The 17,611-nt window shown below is 32.8% G+C and overlaps 1 protein-coding gene across 2 annotated transcripts in view; it reads left to right on the top strand.

Moving 5' to 3' along the window:
• LOC133172149 (neprilysin-like) overlaps positions 1-17,611 on the top strand; it is a 31,548-nt gene continuing 13,937 nt past the window's right edge. Inside the window, exons 1-22 of one of the 2 annotated variants that reach the window (XM_061306984.1) lie at positions 1-437; positions 5,478-5,623; positions 5,723-5,752; positions 5,861-6,022; positions 6,350-6,433; positions 6,727-6,941; positions 7,198-7,377; positions 9,524-9,619; positions 9,759-9,898; positions 11,627-11,720; positions 12,390-12,518; positions 12,777-12,875; positions 13,041-13,118; positions 13,777-13,880; positions 14,002-14,060; positions 14,169-14,220; positions 14,369-14,436; positions 14,750-14,883; positions 16,072-16,137; positions 16,351-16,449; positions 16,566-16,642; positions 16,894-16,989. In XM_061306984.1, coding sequence (XP_061162968.1) covers positions 391-437; positions 5,478-5,623; positions 5,723-5,752; positions 5,861-6,022; positions 6,350-6,433; positions 6,727-6,941; positions 7,198-7,377; positions 9,524-9,619; positions 9,759-9,898; positions 11,627-11,720; positions 12,390-12,518; positions 12,777-12,875; positions 13,041-13,118; positions 13,777-13,880; positions 14,002-14,060; positions 14,169-14,220; positions 14,369-14,436; positions 14,750-14,883; positions 16,072-16,137; positions 16,351-16,449; positions 16,566-16,642; positions 16,894-16,989 — 2,255 coding nt within the window. In that variant the 5' untranslated portion in view covers positions 1-390. Of the gene's footprint in view, positions 438-5,477; positions 5,624-5,722; positions 5,753-5,860; positions 6,023-6,349; positions 6,434-6,726; positions 6,942-7,197; positions 7,378-9,523; positions 9,620-9,758; positions 9,899-11,626; positions 11,721-12,389; positions 12,519-12,776; positions 12,876-13,040; positions 13,119-13,776; positions 13,881-14,001; positions 14,061-14,168; positions 14,221-14,368; positions 14,437-14,749; positions 14,884-16,071; positions 16,138-16,350; positions 16,450-16,565; positions 16,643-16,893; positions 17,177-17,611 lie in introns of those variants that run through there. The other variant, XM_061306985.1, reaches the window with a different exon arrangement.

Below are 17,611 nucleotides of genomic sequence, written 5' to 3'. Positions count from 1 at the left end.
TGAGGTGGTGTTCTAATTAGACTCGTAATCTCTAATGCCCGATATAGTACAGATTTTTATGTCTGAACCAATTTTTAAACTGATAACATACTACAAAAATTTCAAATATCTTGTGTCAAATAATTTACGATTTAAATATAACTCGTAAAACACGCAAAATTAGACAGGAGACGTCAGATGTGAGAATTGGATCAAGATTCTGCAAGAACACGCCGAGTATTTGTTGCATAATCAGAAAAAGGAAGAATTGACGACCTCTTTGTGACGTTTGTGTGCATATTTGTCTTCTTGGTTCAATAGTCTTGATTTTTTAGATGACCTTAGCTTCGTCTTTAGTATGCTCGTGCCATAGTATTTGAAGCTTTAGCTGACTAGTTTTGGGTATTGGGTATGCTGAAAAATTTTGCGATGGAATCTAGCGAAAAATATAATTCAAGGTAAGAGAATACATTTCCAGTGTTGTTTCATTTATTTTGTATTGTCAGAAAAATACATGTTAAAAGATGTATCTATATTCTTAGTCAAATAAAAAAAATATTCAAGTGAGATAATTTTTTTACTTGGCCAAGAAAATACAAATTCGGTGATTAAGTATTTCTTCTTTGTTTCTTTGTTGTGTATAATGTTTTTAAGGGGGGGTGGGGGGTGGCAGGGGGTGTAAAGAATCGGAAATTTAAATTCATCAGGCAGATTCCTCCAATATGTATATTTTTTTCTTTTTACATCCTTTACGTTAACGTTCTTAATTCATAATTCTGGATGAAAAAAGTATCAAAGGAATTAATATATAGTATATATAATACATTTAGTATAATTATAAGTACTGTATCAATATTTTGATATCAGTATATTGAATGGTCGGATTCATGCATATACATGAAATGTAAACCAACTCAATTTTATAAACTGTGGAAGCTGACTGTTTGAGGTTTCAGTAGCTACACCAGAGGTAAATGTATGATATGTGCTCTCTGTAGCAATAATGTGTAATATGAGAAATTATTTACGTGATTTTCTTAGCATTCACGCCACGGCCAGTAACTTGCTTAATGATGCATAACGAAGTGGCACATAGTAATTACTGACTCGTAAAGTAAAGTTAATCATAATAGTAAAAGAGTCTGGTTAATAAAAAAAAATCAGATGTCTCTCCTGAATTCCTGGATGAGCGTACTTTAAAAAAACGAAACAAGAAATTCTTTTTTTAAATAGGGGTCCGACGGAGATATCAATTCTTAACTTAGCCACAGAGCTGTAGTTCCCCTAAAGATTTTAGGTTAACAGATCGGTACATCCGTCTACCTGCAATTTTTCAGAGAGCCACACAATGTATCTAACTATAACAGTTCAAACACATTGATTCAATTTTAAAGCAGAATTATACAGCAATGTTTTTAGGAACAAATAAAGATCAAGGATATCTATCATAAAACTTTTTATTAAAGTATGAAAGCAGTCTCTTTTTTAAGATTTTGAATAGTTGAAATTTAAAATTTAAGTTAAACATGTTAGAATAGCCTTGACCTTTGTGATAAATCTTTTAAACTAAGCGGGTAATGACGCGTTCCTGAACCATAGGATACTAATGTATGAGATATGAAATTATTCTCTCCTGTGGCTCCTAGAGTTATTTTTCGATGTTTGGAGACGGACAAACTGTTAATGACCTTAAAAGCCTTGACCTTTAAGAGAGGCTATAAGACACTGAAGTTCACCGTGTATCATTGAGGCATACCTTTTGTTATGCCAAAGATGTGGATAAGGTAGTAACCTTGGAGATATGACCTTAAATCTTGGTTATAGGACAACTAAGCAAAGAGAACTAATAATGCAAGTATGATGGTCAAGGAGAGGGTATAAATAAGCAGGCAAACTTAAGTACGAATCGACAAAAGGACAAAAAAGGAAAAGTATATATCGTCAGTGTTTCAAGTCGATGTATGATTGTGTGTTATGAAGGTCAGTCATTTAGCATTAACATTACAAAGGGTATGTTTCAGTTATCTGGGCATTTCACAAGTTTTCGGATTAACGAGGCTAGACTGTACCGCGTATATATATTTTTTATTCCGCTGTAATAATTAAAAGTGACATTCAAAGTTTCAATCAAGAATGATTATGAAAAAATTCAGAACTTTTCTAAGTTATTGAATTTTCAGCATTAATGGGTATGAGTTTTTACGGATTGCACAACCTAAAGCAAAATAAATAAATAAATAAATCAAAAATTATTTTATAAAAATTATGATATTTTAATTATACTTTTTTCTTTCAATCAGCTGGTTTAAATATTCGATTAACGTAGGAGGCATACGTACATGTATTTATGTACAGTGTTATCTAATGTCGGTCTGAGTTCTCACAAGCGCAGTTTGTAAATACATATATTAGACATTTTTTTATTATTATTTATAAATATTTCGAATTAAATCACGCTTTGAATCCTTCGTGTTGAGAAGGCAAAGGATGAGCAGACTTAAACGATTTAAATCATATTGAATAAAATATATATTTTTTGATCCATAATGTTTATTATCGGATTTTTTTCTTTCGTTTTTAATGACTTAAAACAGGTTTTTCTCATGATTAGACTGACTGAAAGATATAAATGCATTTTTAGTCTTGATATCAATGGAACAGTAAAATATATCAATGATAACTTCTAAAAATGAATTGTAGATGATATCGATATCAAAACATATTTTTCATTAGTTTTTTTTTTTATTATTATTATTTCAGAATTTTATTACACGCACAAATACCACACACATGTATAAATAGGTTAACGTTATTATAGGAAGTTAATTCTTTGAATGAATGACTCTCTCTTAATGGCAGATTATAATAAAAAGAATATTTCAATTCCTCCTACCCTTTTGTAAGATACTTGAACAAGAGTGACACGACAAATCATTAATGATATCAAAGTTTGAATTTTGTATAGTCAAGGGTTCGAAGTTATGAACGGGACAGCATTTCGATATGTCATTACCCAGTGAATTTATGATCTTGAAACACCTTTGCTCCACCAGCAACAATATAATCAAATTAGAATTTATTCCAGTCAGGTTTACCCAGAGACCTTAACCTTAAGATTTACAGTAACCTTGAGTCAAGATTATTCCAGCTCTATTAGTTATGTGCAATAGCAAACGTACTCAAATTTGAATCAATTTCAGTCAAATTTTCAAGAATTTTTCCAGGACCATCGGCCCAATTTTGATGACGGACAGACAGGCACCTAGACAGTCACCTTAACAGACAGATAGACACACAGCTAGACAAACTACCATGCCATTACCAATACATTTCCTGCTGTTAGGGGAGACACAGCTCATATTCACATGTTTAAAATCTTTCTTGTTTTCGTATAATGTATGATCATTACGAACATTGTACTAGATACTTAACAAACTTTTCTTTTTGTTGTTGCTGACTTTTTGTTTGGTTCGTTTTTTAAACTTTATTTGAGGCAAAAAAGGATGCCTACCTCTTGCTCATGTATACCCCTTTGTCACCACTATATGAGCTCGAGTAAATGCCCTTACATAAATACAAAAGCAAATCTAATGCAAACGTTAACAACACACAATGGACTAAATATATTTCAATTGACAGTTCATCGATTCAAGATTTGTATTATGATATGATATCATCTTTTTTTATATGATTGGATAATTAATTCCTAGCTCTCTGATTAGCTGACACCCAGCTTTGTAGAAATCATATCAGTTATGTTCACCTGCACGAGACCTTCCAAGTGAACATAATATTTTATATTTGTTCTAAATTGGACCAAAATAGATTGAGAACTTAAAACATTTTTACAATTGGTTATGAAAATTTATTTCATTCGCACCCGATTTTAGGGGAACATTACATTTTTGTCTACACCAAACCAAATAAATTTTTTCATAATTTATGCAACTGATTACCGGGTATATTTATTTAATTCTGCTTCTCTTCATCTAGGACTTCAGCAAATTTGAACAATCAAGAAAGATTGCAATGTTTCTAAACGAATTTGTATCATTTAATAACTGTATCTGACATGTAATGAAACAATTGCTTTTTTTCAGTCAATACGATGATTTAATAGTACTCGAAGTACAATATTCACCTCACTCTTCGTGTTCGGTAAATACTGTACTCCTCAGGTGGCTATGTCATTGTATTGACCTCAAAAACAACAATAATACTTATAGTATAATATAACCCGGTGCCATTAACCTTAAGGTCATCAGCGATAACGAAAAGATATATAGTACTTAAGTTTAAGGTTCAATGACCCCTATAGCAAGAGCGATAACTCTCAGTGGGATAAATTGCTATTATTCCTTCATAAAACTGTCAATTAAAAAGACTAGTTCTGTCATATTTTGCACCGTAAGTTATGCCAAAATGTGAACTTTAAATTTTTAATTAGATTTCATTTGGAAAATCATTAGTGATAAAACGCATGTTCATATAAGTGAAGAGAGGGTTTTGAAACTTCAATTCTTCCAAATCAATAGTTTAAGAGTTATGGATGGGACACCAATTCATTTTTCACGCCTCTAAATCGATCATCATGGAGAACAACACAGATGTATGTATACTAAGGGTTGACTCCATGCCAGTGGAGAGTTTGAGACGCATCGACGCTGCACGGTTATATGACAGACAGACCGACAAACAGACAGACGAATAACCATTCCTAATTTAATGTTTCCTTCCGTTGGAAGAGGAAATAATTATACATGTACTACATTCAAGGGATAACAAAATCATTTTTCTAGCCAATGATTAACCGTAATAATTTGCTCTAGAGATTATTCAATTTTCCTCAGTTTGAAATACACGTATCTTATACCTACATGTATATCTGAAAGAGGCTTTCTAGTGATAGATGTATCAATTATATTATATAAATACTGCATGTAGTTGAGTGTAACATTGAAAATTTTCACCCCTAGAAAACCATTTTCAACCGAGGCGCAGCCGAGGTTGACAATGGTTTTTTGGGGGTGAAAATTTTCAATGTTACACTCAACTACATGCAATGATTTATTATATCATACTGAATGTTTTATACAAAAACATATAACAGTGAACCTTGCGCGCATAAATTCTGCGCAGTCACTATTTTTTGGAATATCACCCGTCGTCAATCAATGTTGACTGTTGCTACGCTGGAGGGCGTGACTTCATCATTCAGCGGGTAATAGTAATATTTAACAAATGTTTCTCGACGAATCAGATTCAACTAATTTACATGAAAGTAATATATTATATATTGTTCTTCCTTCAAACAGATTTTAAGAATCTAACATTGTAAGAATGTTTGCTGTGAGTTTATATAGGGAATGACACTATCACTTGCTGTTACAATGGCACAGCCACTGACACGTTATTGCTTGTACTTGTCAAGAAATGCCCAATAAGTGCAAGCCTCACATTGACAACGTTATTATTGAAGATATCTTTTTTACTTTCAGCGGAAACGAATTCTGGTATAGAAGACGTTCAATGACTGAGAAGACACTCATTTTGTTGACCGCCATTTTAATTCTGTTCTGTATAATTCTAGTCTGTGTGGTCGTTTATTTATCAGTTACAAACACTCCTGCCGAGAATCAAAACGGTAATTTTCACATTAAAAGATATTGTTTAATAAAGAAATCCATTCTGTGAAAACTTTGTACAACATCACAAATAATGTACGAAATTTGTTTTTTTTCAGTTTGTGATACTTTAGAATGCATAAGAGCAGGTAAGATTTGAAAGAAATTCCATGTAATTTAAAACAACACAGACAGGAAAATGATACCTTATTTATAGATGTTTTTTTAAATGTCATCCATATCTGATATTTTTTTAGCTGCTAGAGTTGCAGACGGAATTGACTTTTCTGTAAATCCATGTGGCAATTTCTATGAGTACGCATGCGGAGGCTGGATGAAGAGTCACGTGATACCGAGTGACAGATCTTACATGGCTAGTTTTACAGTTTTACGCGACACAATACAAGTGAAGTTAAAACGTAAGTGAAGGTTTATATGATATTTCCTGACATTGGACAATTTGGCAGTTTTCGCCATATAAATACAACAGGACACAAACCTCTTTAGTAATTGACAAAGTTTCACCTCAATCTTTGGACGCTGGCCATTTAGTATAACAAACTTTGAATTTAACTAGAAATCATACAATAGACTGGAATCTAAGAAGGCATCTTTTTCTGTCAAAGATATGTTCATGATTCAAACGCAAGAACAGGGGTAACCGTTGTTTGAATAAATAAAAGCTGTGACCAGAGAATGCAATGGTGTGATATAATTTTCTGTGAATTAAAATGAAATGTTTTCAGAGCTCTTGGAAGAGGATATTACCAACACTGACCTGGACGCTGTTGTCAAAGCAAAAAATCTATACGGTTCATGCATGAATACAAGTAAGACGATTGAACTGGTTATTTTTCAACCCATACAGAAAACTAACAAACCTTATTGAATTTTATTTGAAACGTTTACCTAAAGCCAGAAAAAAGTAAGAATTTAAAAATATTCCTTCAATGTCGTTACATGTATTTGAATTATTTAGTAGTTTCGAAACAATGGAATGTACTTTATACTTTTGAAGTCCGCTTACTACATGCAGTTCAGCTGTACAAGTTTGCCTTTGTATGAATCATGTAGAATTTTGAAATGTTAATGTACATTTTGTCACAATCATTTTTGTTCAAAGCTGAAATAGAAGGCGAGGGCATATCTGTTGCTCTACCACTTTTAAAAGAAGTCGGAGGTTGGCCAATATTAGGGACAAACGAGGGAGGGAATTGGAAGGAGGATAATTTTTCTCTGGCCTCTCTAATCGTCATCATCAACAAGTACAGCAACGTACCATACATTTACCCCTATGTTTTAGCCGATATCAAAAATAAAGAGCAAAGTGTTTTATATGTGAGTACAATTAGTGTTACAAATGTTATTATCGATAAAAAGTTGGTTCTGCGAAATAAGCAAATAAAAAACCTTTCATTTTGAATTGACGGTACTAGTAGTCAAATTCTTGGATGTCACGTTTATCGAAAAATAATGGAGGAGATTATTTATGTTACGAAGTGTCTTATAATGCACATTTTATTTCATTGTTTCTTCGACTAGCAAGTCTCTCAGTTTACGATTAACTTTGTATTAATATTTCTGTATTGTCCAGCTAGACAACCCTGGGTTCATTATGCCCGATCGGACCCACTATAACAAACCTAAGGATAACCCTCTGATGAAAGCCTATGTGGAGCTGGGCGTCAAGGTCGCTGTGGAGTTCGGAACCAAAAGAGAAGCGGCGCAGAAGGATATGGAGGACATCTTAGATCTAGAAATTATCCTGGCAAATGTATTTGTGACTTTTAAATTTTATAACGTAAAATTTGTTTTTTATGCCCCCTTATCGAAGATTCGGGGGTACATAGTTTTTGCCCTGTCCATCCGTCTGTCTGTCTGTCTGTTTGTCCGCAAAAACTTTAACATTGCCCATAACTTTTGATTGGTTGGAGCTATGGCTTTCATATTTCACATGTGTATTCCTTGTGATAAGACCTTTCTTTGGTACTACCATATTTGACCTTTTGACCTTGGAGTTTGACCCAGTTTTGCAAAAATTTATCCAAATTTAACCTTGGCCATAACTTTTGAACAATTGGTGCTAAGGCTTTCATACTTAACATGTGTAATCCTTGTGACAAGTCCTTTCTTTGGATATCAACAATTTTGACCCTTTAACCTTGACCTTGGAGTTTGACCTTCTTTTGAAAAACTTAAACATAGGCCATAACTTTTGAACGATTGGTACTTCAGCTTTCATACGTCACATATGTAATCCTTGTGATAAGACCTTCCTTTGAATACCAACAACTTTGACCCTTTAACCTTGACCTTGGAGTTTGTCCTGCTTTTGAAAAAACTTTAACCTTGGCCATAACTTTTGAACCGTTGGTGCGAGGCCTTTCATACTTCACATATGTAATCCTTGTGACAAGACCTTCCTTTGGATACCAATAACTTTGACACTTTGACCTTGACCTTGGAGTTTGGCCTACTTTAGAAAAAAATTAACCTTGGCCATAACTTTTGAACCGTCGGTGCTAGGGCTTTCATACTTCATATATGTAATCCTTGTGACAAGACCTTTCTTTGGATACCAACAATTGTAATCTATTGACCTTGACCTTGGAGTTTGACCTACTTTTGAAAAACTTCAACCTTGGTCATAGGTTTTGAACGATTGGTGCTTCAGTTTTCATATTTCACCTGTATATTTTTTGAGAGAAGGCCTTTCCCAAGGCACCATTAATTTTGACCATTTGATCTTGACCTTGATGTTTGACTCACTTTTGAAAAACTTTAACCTTTTCTATATCTATTCAATGGTTGCTGCTAGGGCTTTCATATTTCACAGGTATATTCCTTGAGACAAGACCTTACTTTGGGTACCAACATACTTGATTTGCATTTGAGAAAGTTTAACCTTTGCTAGAAGTTGCCATACGGGGGCATCAGTGTTTCACAAACACATCTCGTTTTGTTTTTTTTTTAATTTGGAGTTTTGCAATATATAATTAATGTCTTGTTCTTCGATATTGGTTTATATGCTCGGGATCAAAAAGAAATCGCTAAGATTATTTTTTTTTTCATTGCTTGTGTTTGTAAGATGCATTAATTACCAAAGATTGAATAGTATCCGTGTATCTTAGCAAGAAAATATGTTTTGCCGTCTTAGCATGAAAAAGTTGTCAGTGTGCAAATGAACATGAATAATCTCCTATGCTTTTTGACTGGATATGGTTTTTAGATCACCGGAGTCACTTCATCTTTCAGTTTATTTTGTTTTATTAAAATTAACAAATTGTCATTTTCTGGATCCTTTACAGGGGTATATTAGACACAGGTGACCGTTAAGGCCCATGGGCCTCTTGTTATCCAAGGTAACGTGTTTCTATCCCCGAGCCCCAGGCAAAGCAATAGGAAACACATGTCGAACTGGATAAAAAATTATATCCATTCATAAAACATGATATTCTTTATTGTTTATCTCGTTCTTTTCTCGTTTTAACCTACTTTTAATAGTTTCATTATCTCTTTTCCCGTCCAACAAAACTGCACCGTTAAAATAGGAGCGTAATAAACGAAAGACAAGAAGTTTTCTTTTTCAAATTTCATTGATTTTATCAAATTACATTGTATTAAGAATTCTTAATCAATCTTTCGAGTTTATGAATTAAGTTACATTTTCAGTTTTTACATTACATCCCAATAGTTTATGCTAAATTCTAATATAGTTAAAATAAGAACAAATACAGTATGGAGAAACATTCGCAATACAGAGACGAATTCCTTATTATGCACAAAACAATGTTTTCATTGGCTCCTGGATTTGAATTCTCACTTGCACATACATGTTAAAATTTTCCCCCATCTTAGTATATATACATGTATGTATGTTAAGAAATGACTAGTAATGCGTAAGATATGTGTTGGTTTAGATATCCACCCCTTTGGAGGGAAGGAGAGACAACGAAAAGCTCTACAATAAATTTACTGTGGGAGAAATGAAGAACAATTTGACAGAGTCAGATGAGGTGAGAAAAAAATATAATTTTCCAAACAAAAATAGTTTACATTCCTGTCCTAGCGTACTCATTGAATTTCTATTAATTAGAATTATCAGGAAAACAGTACTTAATGGTAATGATGTTGATTTATATTTTTCTTTTGCAGTTGGGCTTTACATGGTTTGATTACGTCCACCGTTTGTTTCAGTTAGTGAATTTTAAAGTCCAAGAAAACGAAACAGTGATTGTGAAGGACGTGGAATATATGAGAAATTTAATGCATACCTTAGAAAAATTCCCAAAGAGGTGTGTGATTATTTTAATACTCTCGACTTTTTTTTCGATTGAGAACATATAGAATACTGAGGTGAAAGTACAGTAGTAATTTGCTATTTACATGTAGTTTTATGCGTGAGTAGGGTGTACTATCCGTTTCTATGAGCATAATATCTGGCTAGAGAGTTGCGTGTCTTATTCGACGAGAAATTGGGAAAAATGTGCTACTATATCGTATACAAGTTTGTTTTTCTCAATGAACACATCTAATAATGTAGTTGGACCTGATTTGTATGTGGCACATATGTCATAACTGCGATTCTTCTATCAGAAAGTAAGTCACAGTCATATTGGCGTTGTCTTTGATGGTATATCTTACGTCAACATCCCCATTGTCAAACGTGCTCAGAACATCAGAATCCGAAAATGCTGGCATTTTCATTGTCTAGGTGCCTCGAGTTTCTCCTCTGTACAATAGTACTGTTTCAAAAATTCCTTTGACCTAGATTCTAACCATACCATAGTTCAAATATCATGTTTAGGTCACCTGAGTCACTCTGGTGACCTATTGCTATCTGTTTTCGTCCGCCGTCGTCCGTCGTGTGTTAACATTTGAACATTTTCAGCTTCTTCTCTGAAACTGCTGACCCAATTTCAGCCAATTTTAGCATATGGCATCTATGCGTAAAGGGGAACAAAATTTTTGAATTTCATGGTCCCTGCCCCCCTGGGGCCTGAGGGGTGGGACTAAAATTACCAAAATTAATGCAATCTTCTTCTTTACTCCTGGACATCAAGCAGTCAAACTGTTGGCATGATTGTAATAAGCATTGAGCCCTCTACCAAAATTGTGAAATTCATGGCCCTAGGATCAGGGGTTCTGGTGCTAGGGCGGGGCTATATAGATCATATAGTGAAAGTGCATTATTTCTTTGAAAATCTTCTTCTCTACTCCTGGTTATTATTTAAATAAATTAAATACATAGTTATAATAAGCAAGGATGCCTCTTCCAAAATTGTGAATTTCATGGCTCCTGGATCAGGGGTTCTGGTGTTAGGGCATATCAGAGGCAAAAAGAGTAAAAGTTTTCATAAGGAAGGGTATTTTTACCAGAATTTTGAACATCTGGACCATTTGGTCAAGTGTTCTGTCCTGGCCAGGGCTCTATTAATTTGTATTCTACTGAGAGGAGTTATTCCCCTTTGCTATATGCTTTTGATAGTTAATCACTGTAAATAATGTACTTGAAAGGTTAATAGAATAAGAAAATTATGCAAGAATTTTTATTATATAATACAAAAAGTACTTTCATAGTTTTAATGATCAGGTAGACTTGTAAGTAATAGAAAAATAAAAATGAGACAAAAATAACTTGTCTTATTAAATGTTCATCAAAGACCAAGAGAGGCCAATGTAAGAGATTTGAACAAGGAATTAAAATAGTAGAACAGAAGCACTGATAGTTAATATAGTGTATGGTGATAGTGATAAATGGAGAACAGATTAGAACCTAATTTATGAACTGTTAATGAATACTAAACTAATTATTTTGTTAATCCTGATCATCCTATTTTTCTTGCTTTTGGGCAACAAAGCTTCACCTTTCAGTTCATTTTACACTCTATGGATCCTCTAAATTGTTGTATTATACTCAGGTGACCGTTAAGGCCCTTGGGCCTCTTGATTTTTAAATCTGCATTGTCTTCAAAAGTACAAAAGCTTCGCCATTTCTAACAGAACATCTTTTCCAACTTAAGGACAATAGCAAATTACGCTGTTTGGAGACTGATGGTGAACCGAATTAAGGATCTCCCAGATAGGTTCAGGCAGTATCTGGGGGAATTCTACAAGGTAATGTTATAACTCTATCATGATAAACAGGTAACACATGGAAATCTTTTGGTTTGTCTGAAAATTTAACTTTGCTAAAAACTTTGAGTAAAATCTTATCAATTTCAAAGTGGCAATGACCAGAGAGAGTGTCATGGACTGGACTCAGCTCAAGGTCATTTTGACAAGATCATAGGGATCGAAAATGTGAGGTTCTTCTCTGGTTCATATCTCTGTAATGGAGAATATAAATATTTCTTGGCACGAATGATCGAAAGGTGTGTCCTGACCGGGACTAAGAATCATTTTTAAAAAGGTCAAGGTCATAGAAATTCGGTAAAAAAAAATTGATCTGTTCAGTACTTTTCTGATGAAAAAATAATACAAAATACATACTTAACAATTAGGGGAAAGTAATGTTTTAAAGATGCTTGATGTCTCTTTTCGAATGTCGTTTGTAGAAGTCAAATAGGTAGAAGGTTAATAGAAGGTCAAATATTACCAACTATGCCATACTTTTGTGAAGACACTAAGTGAAATACAATTATATAATAGCTTGCGGTGCCTAATTAAACAAAAAAGACATTTCAAGTTGACAGAACTATTTAGGAATAATAGACATTTATGTCATTAAGAGTTATCTCTCTTATCAGGGTATCAATGGACCTTAAATCGTTGGTATTTTCATAGGTTCTATATGGATCCACTCACATCCGCTCCCGCTGGCGTAAGTGTGTCGGACTGATCGTGAATTACATGGGGTTACCTCTCGGACGACAGTTTGTAGAGCGACACTTCGACGAAGAAGCAAAATCCGGAGTAAGCTTCAATATATATTGTGCTTTCTAAAGTTTCTACTCAAAATATTAACTGACATTATACTGGTTTACTCCCTCCCGTGCCAACTTTTCTCTACCAAAATAAATATGATATATTGCGGGGACCAGTGTCAGTATTAACTCATAATAGGAAGTCCTTCTGTGTGTGTGTGCGTGTGTGTGTGTGTGTGTGTGTGTTTGTAAAAGATCTGTTGTCGACTTGTCTTTCGATGGCAGTCTTGCATGTTTCATCTTATAGATAAGCGATATGACAGACTATATACTGACGGCATTCGGGACCATTCTGTCGGAGCTGGACTGGATGGATGAAGAGACGATTGATGTGGCGGAAGCAAAGGTTGAAATTTAAACATTGTTTCAAAAAACAATTGAATCATCGCAACGGAAATGTTTCATACGAAATATGTAAAAAAAAAAAAATCTTAATAAAATATCACAACAAAAGGGTTATATATCATATGTCAGGGCGTTCATACATTATTGAATATCAATATTTGAATAGGCTAATGCCATGAAAAGAAAAATTGGTTATGACGACAGCATCTTGGATGACAAACTCCTTAACAAAAGATATGAAAATGTAAGTTAAAGGTAGTCAATTGATGTTATAGGGAGTTTTGGTTGAAAATGAAGTCCATGATTTAACTTTCTAATAATATTAACGATGTGTTCTGCTGAGATACTTGCATTTAACTTTTCAATTTTGACACTTTAATTTGATGTATTCATTATAAAAAGAAAAAAAATATATGAGTAAATTAGTATATTTTTGAGATATAAGGCATTGTGCATATGGCGGGAAACCAGATTTCTCGGGATTTTTCAAAGACAATGAATGGAAAATTTCTTTCCCATAGAACTTTTAATCTGAAATTAAACCTTTCTTAATATTTTTGAACAGACTACTGGAGTATCAGGACTACAAAGAATCAAATGTGAATAGATAATAGGGGGGTAGTGGGCAAAAAATATATGCATATTTTGATGGATAAAACCAGTTCAGTAAAAATGACTGACACCTCAGCATAATCAGCAGAATACATCCTTAAAAATAAAAATCTAAAAGGGGGGGGGGGGTTGCATTAAGGTATGTATCAACAATCAAATCATGTACAATTATCAAATATGAAAACTAACTGACATGAAATCATAGATATATTGATCTCTGAAGTATTCTTTCATCTTACTTTGACTATTGTGAAAGTTTTATTCAACTCGCTGTGCACCAAATGTTTCAGGTAACAATACAACCATACAACTACTTTCAAAATATGCTCTCGCTCTTGAAGAGGACCGTTATTGATGATCTTTTAGAACTCCGCTATAAACTTTACAGAATGAAGTAAGTGTCTCTAAAATAATGAAAACGAAATTCCTTTTAGTATATATATAGAGACAATTCTTAGAAGGGTAACCAATATTTTTTTTCTTAAATTACAAGTAATCATAGCTCTATATTTCAGGTGGGAAACAGCTCCATCTACAGTGAATGCATTCTACAGTGCTGAAAAGAACAGGATAAGTAAGGACTATTGAGTCATTAGTCTTCTCAATTCTAGAACATCTTTTCAAACATAGGTTGTGCACTGTTTTCAGTTATATTTTATGACTGATGCTGATGCTTTTTTAGTGTTTCCCGCTGGTATACTACAGCCCCCTTACTACCACAAAGATTACCCCAGGTGAGCATTGTTTTCCCTACGCCATAGCTGATGAATTCGGTGTGATATAGAACGTACCTGGTTCAAATTCGGTTCGGTTCAATTTTGGTTCTTTTATGTCCCTGTACTTTGCTTTTTAATAGAATTTTTTTTATGATTTTGTCTTCAGATCTCTGAATTACGGTGGTATTGGAACCTTAATAGGACACGAGATCACTCATGGCTTCGACGACAGAGGTACCATGAACTGTGCTTTAAGGGATGAAACGGTTTTTTTTTTTTTTTTTTTTTGAGATTTGCATAAACCTCTTTCTCGAAAAGGAATCTTTAGGCCTGAAAACATCACGCTCATTGAATGTATCAAACACTCATTGAATGTATCAATGATCAAATTGACCATCCACTAGAAATCCATTCTCTTTTCAATAATTTTCTGTAGAGGAAGTGGGAATGTAATAATGGATGTAAAAAAAAAAACAACAACAAACAACAAGATTACATTTTAATGGTAAAAGATTGCATACTAAGAAATGATTCTTTCTCTGCTAAGGGAGACAATTCAATAAGGATGGAGAACTACATGAATGGTGGAGTCAGAAGTCAGTGGATAAATTCAAAGATCTCACAACATGCTTCATTGATCAATATGGGAACTTCTCTTACCCGGAAGCTGGCGGAATGAACGTACGTGTGACCTATTTGATATCGTAGAGATATTTTTGTGTTTCTTTTCTGTGGTTCATTTTCAGCGCATAGGAGATCATACAAAGCAAAGAAATGTTTGAAGTATAATAATATCATTCTTTTTCTCACTGTAGAATGTCAAGGTTTTGCACCTTACATGCGTATATATAACTGTAAGAAGTTTGTGAAAAAGTCGCTTTGGTGAACAACTTTAGAAATATTTCAGCTTTCATAACATTTCTATAGTGAACTTTACTTTTTTAACCATATTGTTGCACTTAAAGCACAGATTTACACTATCATTTGCTATTACTTGTAAAATACAAATTAATGAACTTTCAAAACTGAAATACATGTGATAAAAATATTTCAAAGAAGATGGGCGATAACGGCATGCAAAATGCCCATAGTTTCGTATGTGTAAAAATTGAATTCAATTTATAAAATAAGTCTTTAAAGCAAATTTCTAAGTATTGAAAGAAATGAAATTGTGACCAAAAAAAAAAAAAACATTTCTGCTGAAAAAAATGCTCTTGGCAAAAATTATTCTATGGATAAAAAATAAGGATTTCTTTGGAATTGAAACCAAAAATCCTGAGTATCAGTTTTCTCTTAGAGAAAACAAACTAACCACTACACCAAACACTCATAACATCTGTGATACGACCCTTGAATAACTGGATTTCAAATATTTCTCAGAAAGATACGAATTTTATGTCATAAAAGTGTATTTTGTTTAGGTAGAGTGGGTTTTGTTTCATGTTTTGTGAAGCAAAATGTTTATTTTTAGACATATTTTAAACTTTCAACAAACAAACAAAAACAAAACAAAAAACAAAACAAAACAAAACAAAACAAAAAAAAAAAAAAAAATAGAGCGGAGACCCGCTTATATAGAAAAATTGTGTTATAGTATGAAGAAATGATAATTTTTGCCTTCTTTTGTGTGTGTATGCTATTTCATAGATGAATGAATCATTTTAATACTTGTGATTGTTTCAGTTTGAAGACTTTACATAAAAATATACATTAATTTTAACTGAAATATGAAAGAAGGTTGTGTTTTAATTGAGAATTAAATTTTGCACTTTCTTATTTGTTTTGTCGAACCATAGGCATTTTTCTCGGCTTGTTCGCCCACCTCCTTTAATGACTTTTAATAATTTTATGATTATTTTGTATTTAAAGGTTAATGGAATAATTACACTGGGTGAAAACATTGCTGATAACGGCGGGGTTTTACAAAGTTACAGAGTAAGTCAATTACTAGTAGAAATAATTCCTAAAAACCTAGAAAAAATTGTTGACACCTTTAGATATATGGGCGTTTCTACAACGACAATAATTTTTAGCCTAGGAAAGCTGTCATAACCTTTTTTTTAAAAATCTTTTAAAAAAATCTCTTTTATGGTTGTTTTTCTTACATTCATTGTATAGAGTGTTAGTTTTTCTGTTTACACTTGACAGGGCTACAGAAATTTCATATCAAACAGAGGAAGTGAAGAAGATCCACTTCCGGGACTGAACATGACGCATGACCAACTATTTTTCATAAATTTTGCACAGGTTATGCAATCCTTGTTTTTTTTTTCCTTTTTTTTTAATGTAATTTTTTTTAATATATAATATTTTACCCTGAAAATTGGTTTATGGTAAAGAAAAAATTCTATTCTTAATTATAGATTAGGTGTACCCTTGCAACGAAAGAGAATTCCATAAACCATCTGATGACAGGGCCACACAGTCCGTCCCGATTCAGGTTGTTCTTAGCCATTTACTTTTTCCTCAAGAACATCAAACTGCAGCAAGCAATGTTTTGAAAATAATATTGACTGTTGAATCTCTTTTACAATTAAAATCATAAAGATTCTTAATATTAACTTGAATGTCTAAAGAATTATGTAATTCAAATTTTTTTTCAAATACTTTTTTGTTTGGTTTCAAGAACTTACATCATTTTTTTTTTTACAAACTGATGAACTGGACAGTAAATAAATTTTTTTTCTGTAGAGTGACGGGTACGCTTCAGAATCTTCCTGAATTTTCAGCAGCATTCCACTGTCCCAAAGGCAGCTATATGAATCCTTCACACAAATGCAGGATCTGGTAGTTTAGATTACTCAGTACACCATGAATGAAAACACATAAGATTTTCAAAATATTTAAGAAACTGTAGTCCATATATTCATTATTATTTATTTTAAAATAAACAATTTAACTCTTCCATTCCTTTGTTTAACTTACCCTTGTTGTGAAGACATATTTTAAGTGCATGTTTATGTATATTTTAAATAAATTGTAAGAATAACATTAGGATTTTTGGAATTATGTATTTATATATTCCAAAACTATTTTCTCTTTAAATCTTAAATAATTGGATTATATGAGGTTGTAAAGTGAAAAGATGACGATAAGAACACAAAATCATTGAAAAGTATATTACAAATATACTGCATAGTAAGTTAAAATATAAAGTGATAAATAAAGTATTTAAGTATGTATTCTCATTATTTCATTTCTTTAATTTATCACTAAGATGGAAATTTGATTTTATTAGAAAGTCCCATCAAGATATATAATTCTGTACATATCTTCTCTTTTTTTATTAATTTGATCGTTTCGTCATGGTACTAAATTAACCTGCTATTTTCTTTCACAACATTAATCTTCCTAAACATTTGGTCTAGTTAGAGCAAAACTTGGTGCATGCTTTTTTTTTAAAAAAAAG

This window comes from Saccostrea echinata, unplaced genomic scaffold, assembly GCF_033153115.1.
Source record: "Saccostrea echinata isolate AGI-Se365-2 ecotype Australia unplaced genomic scaffold, CSIRO_AGI_Sech_v1 ptg000054l, whole genome shotgun sequence".
Lineage (NCBI taxonomy): Eukaryota > Metazoa > Mollusca > Bivalvia > Ostreida > Ostreidae > Saccostrea > Saccostrea echinata.
The sequence above is the reverse complement of the archived record's forward strand: the minus strand, read 5'-3'. Positions and strand labels throughout refer to the sequence as shown.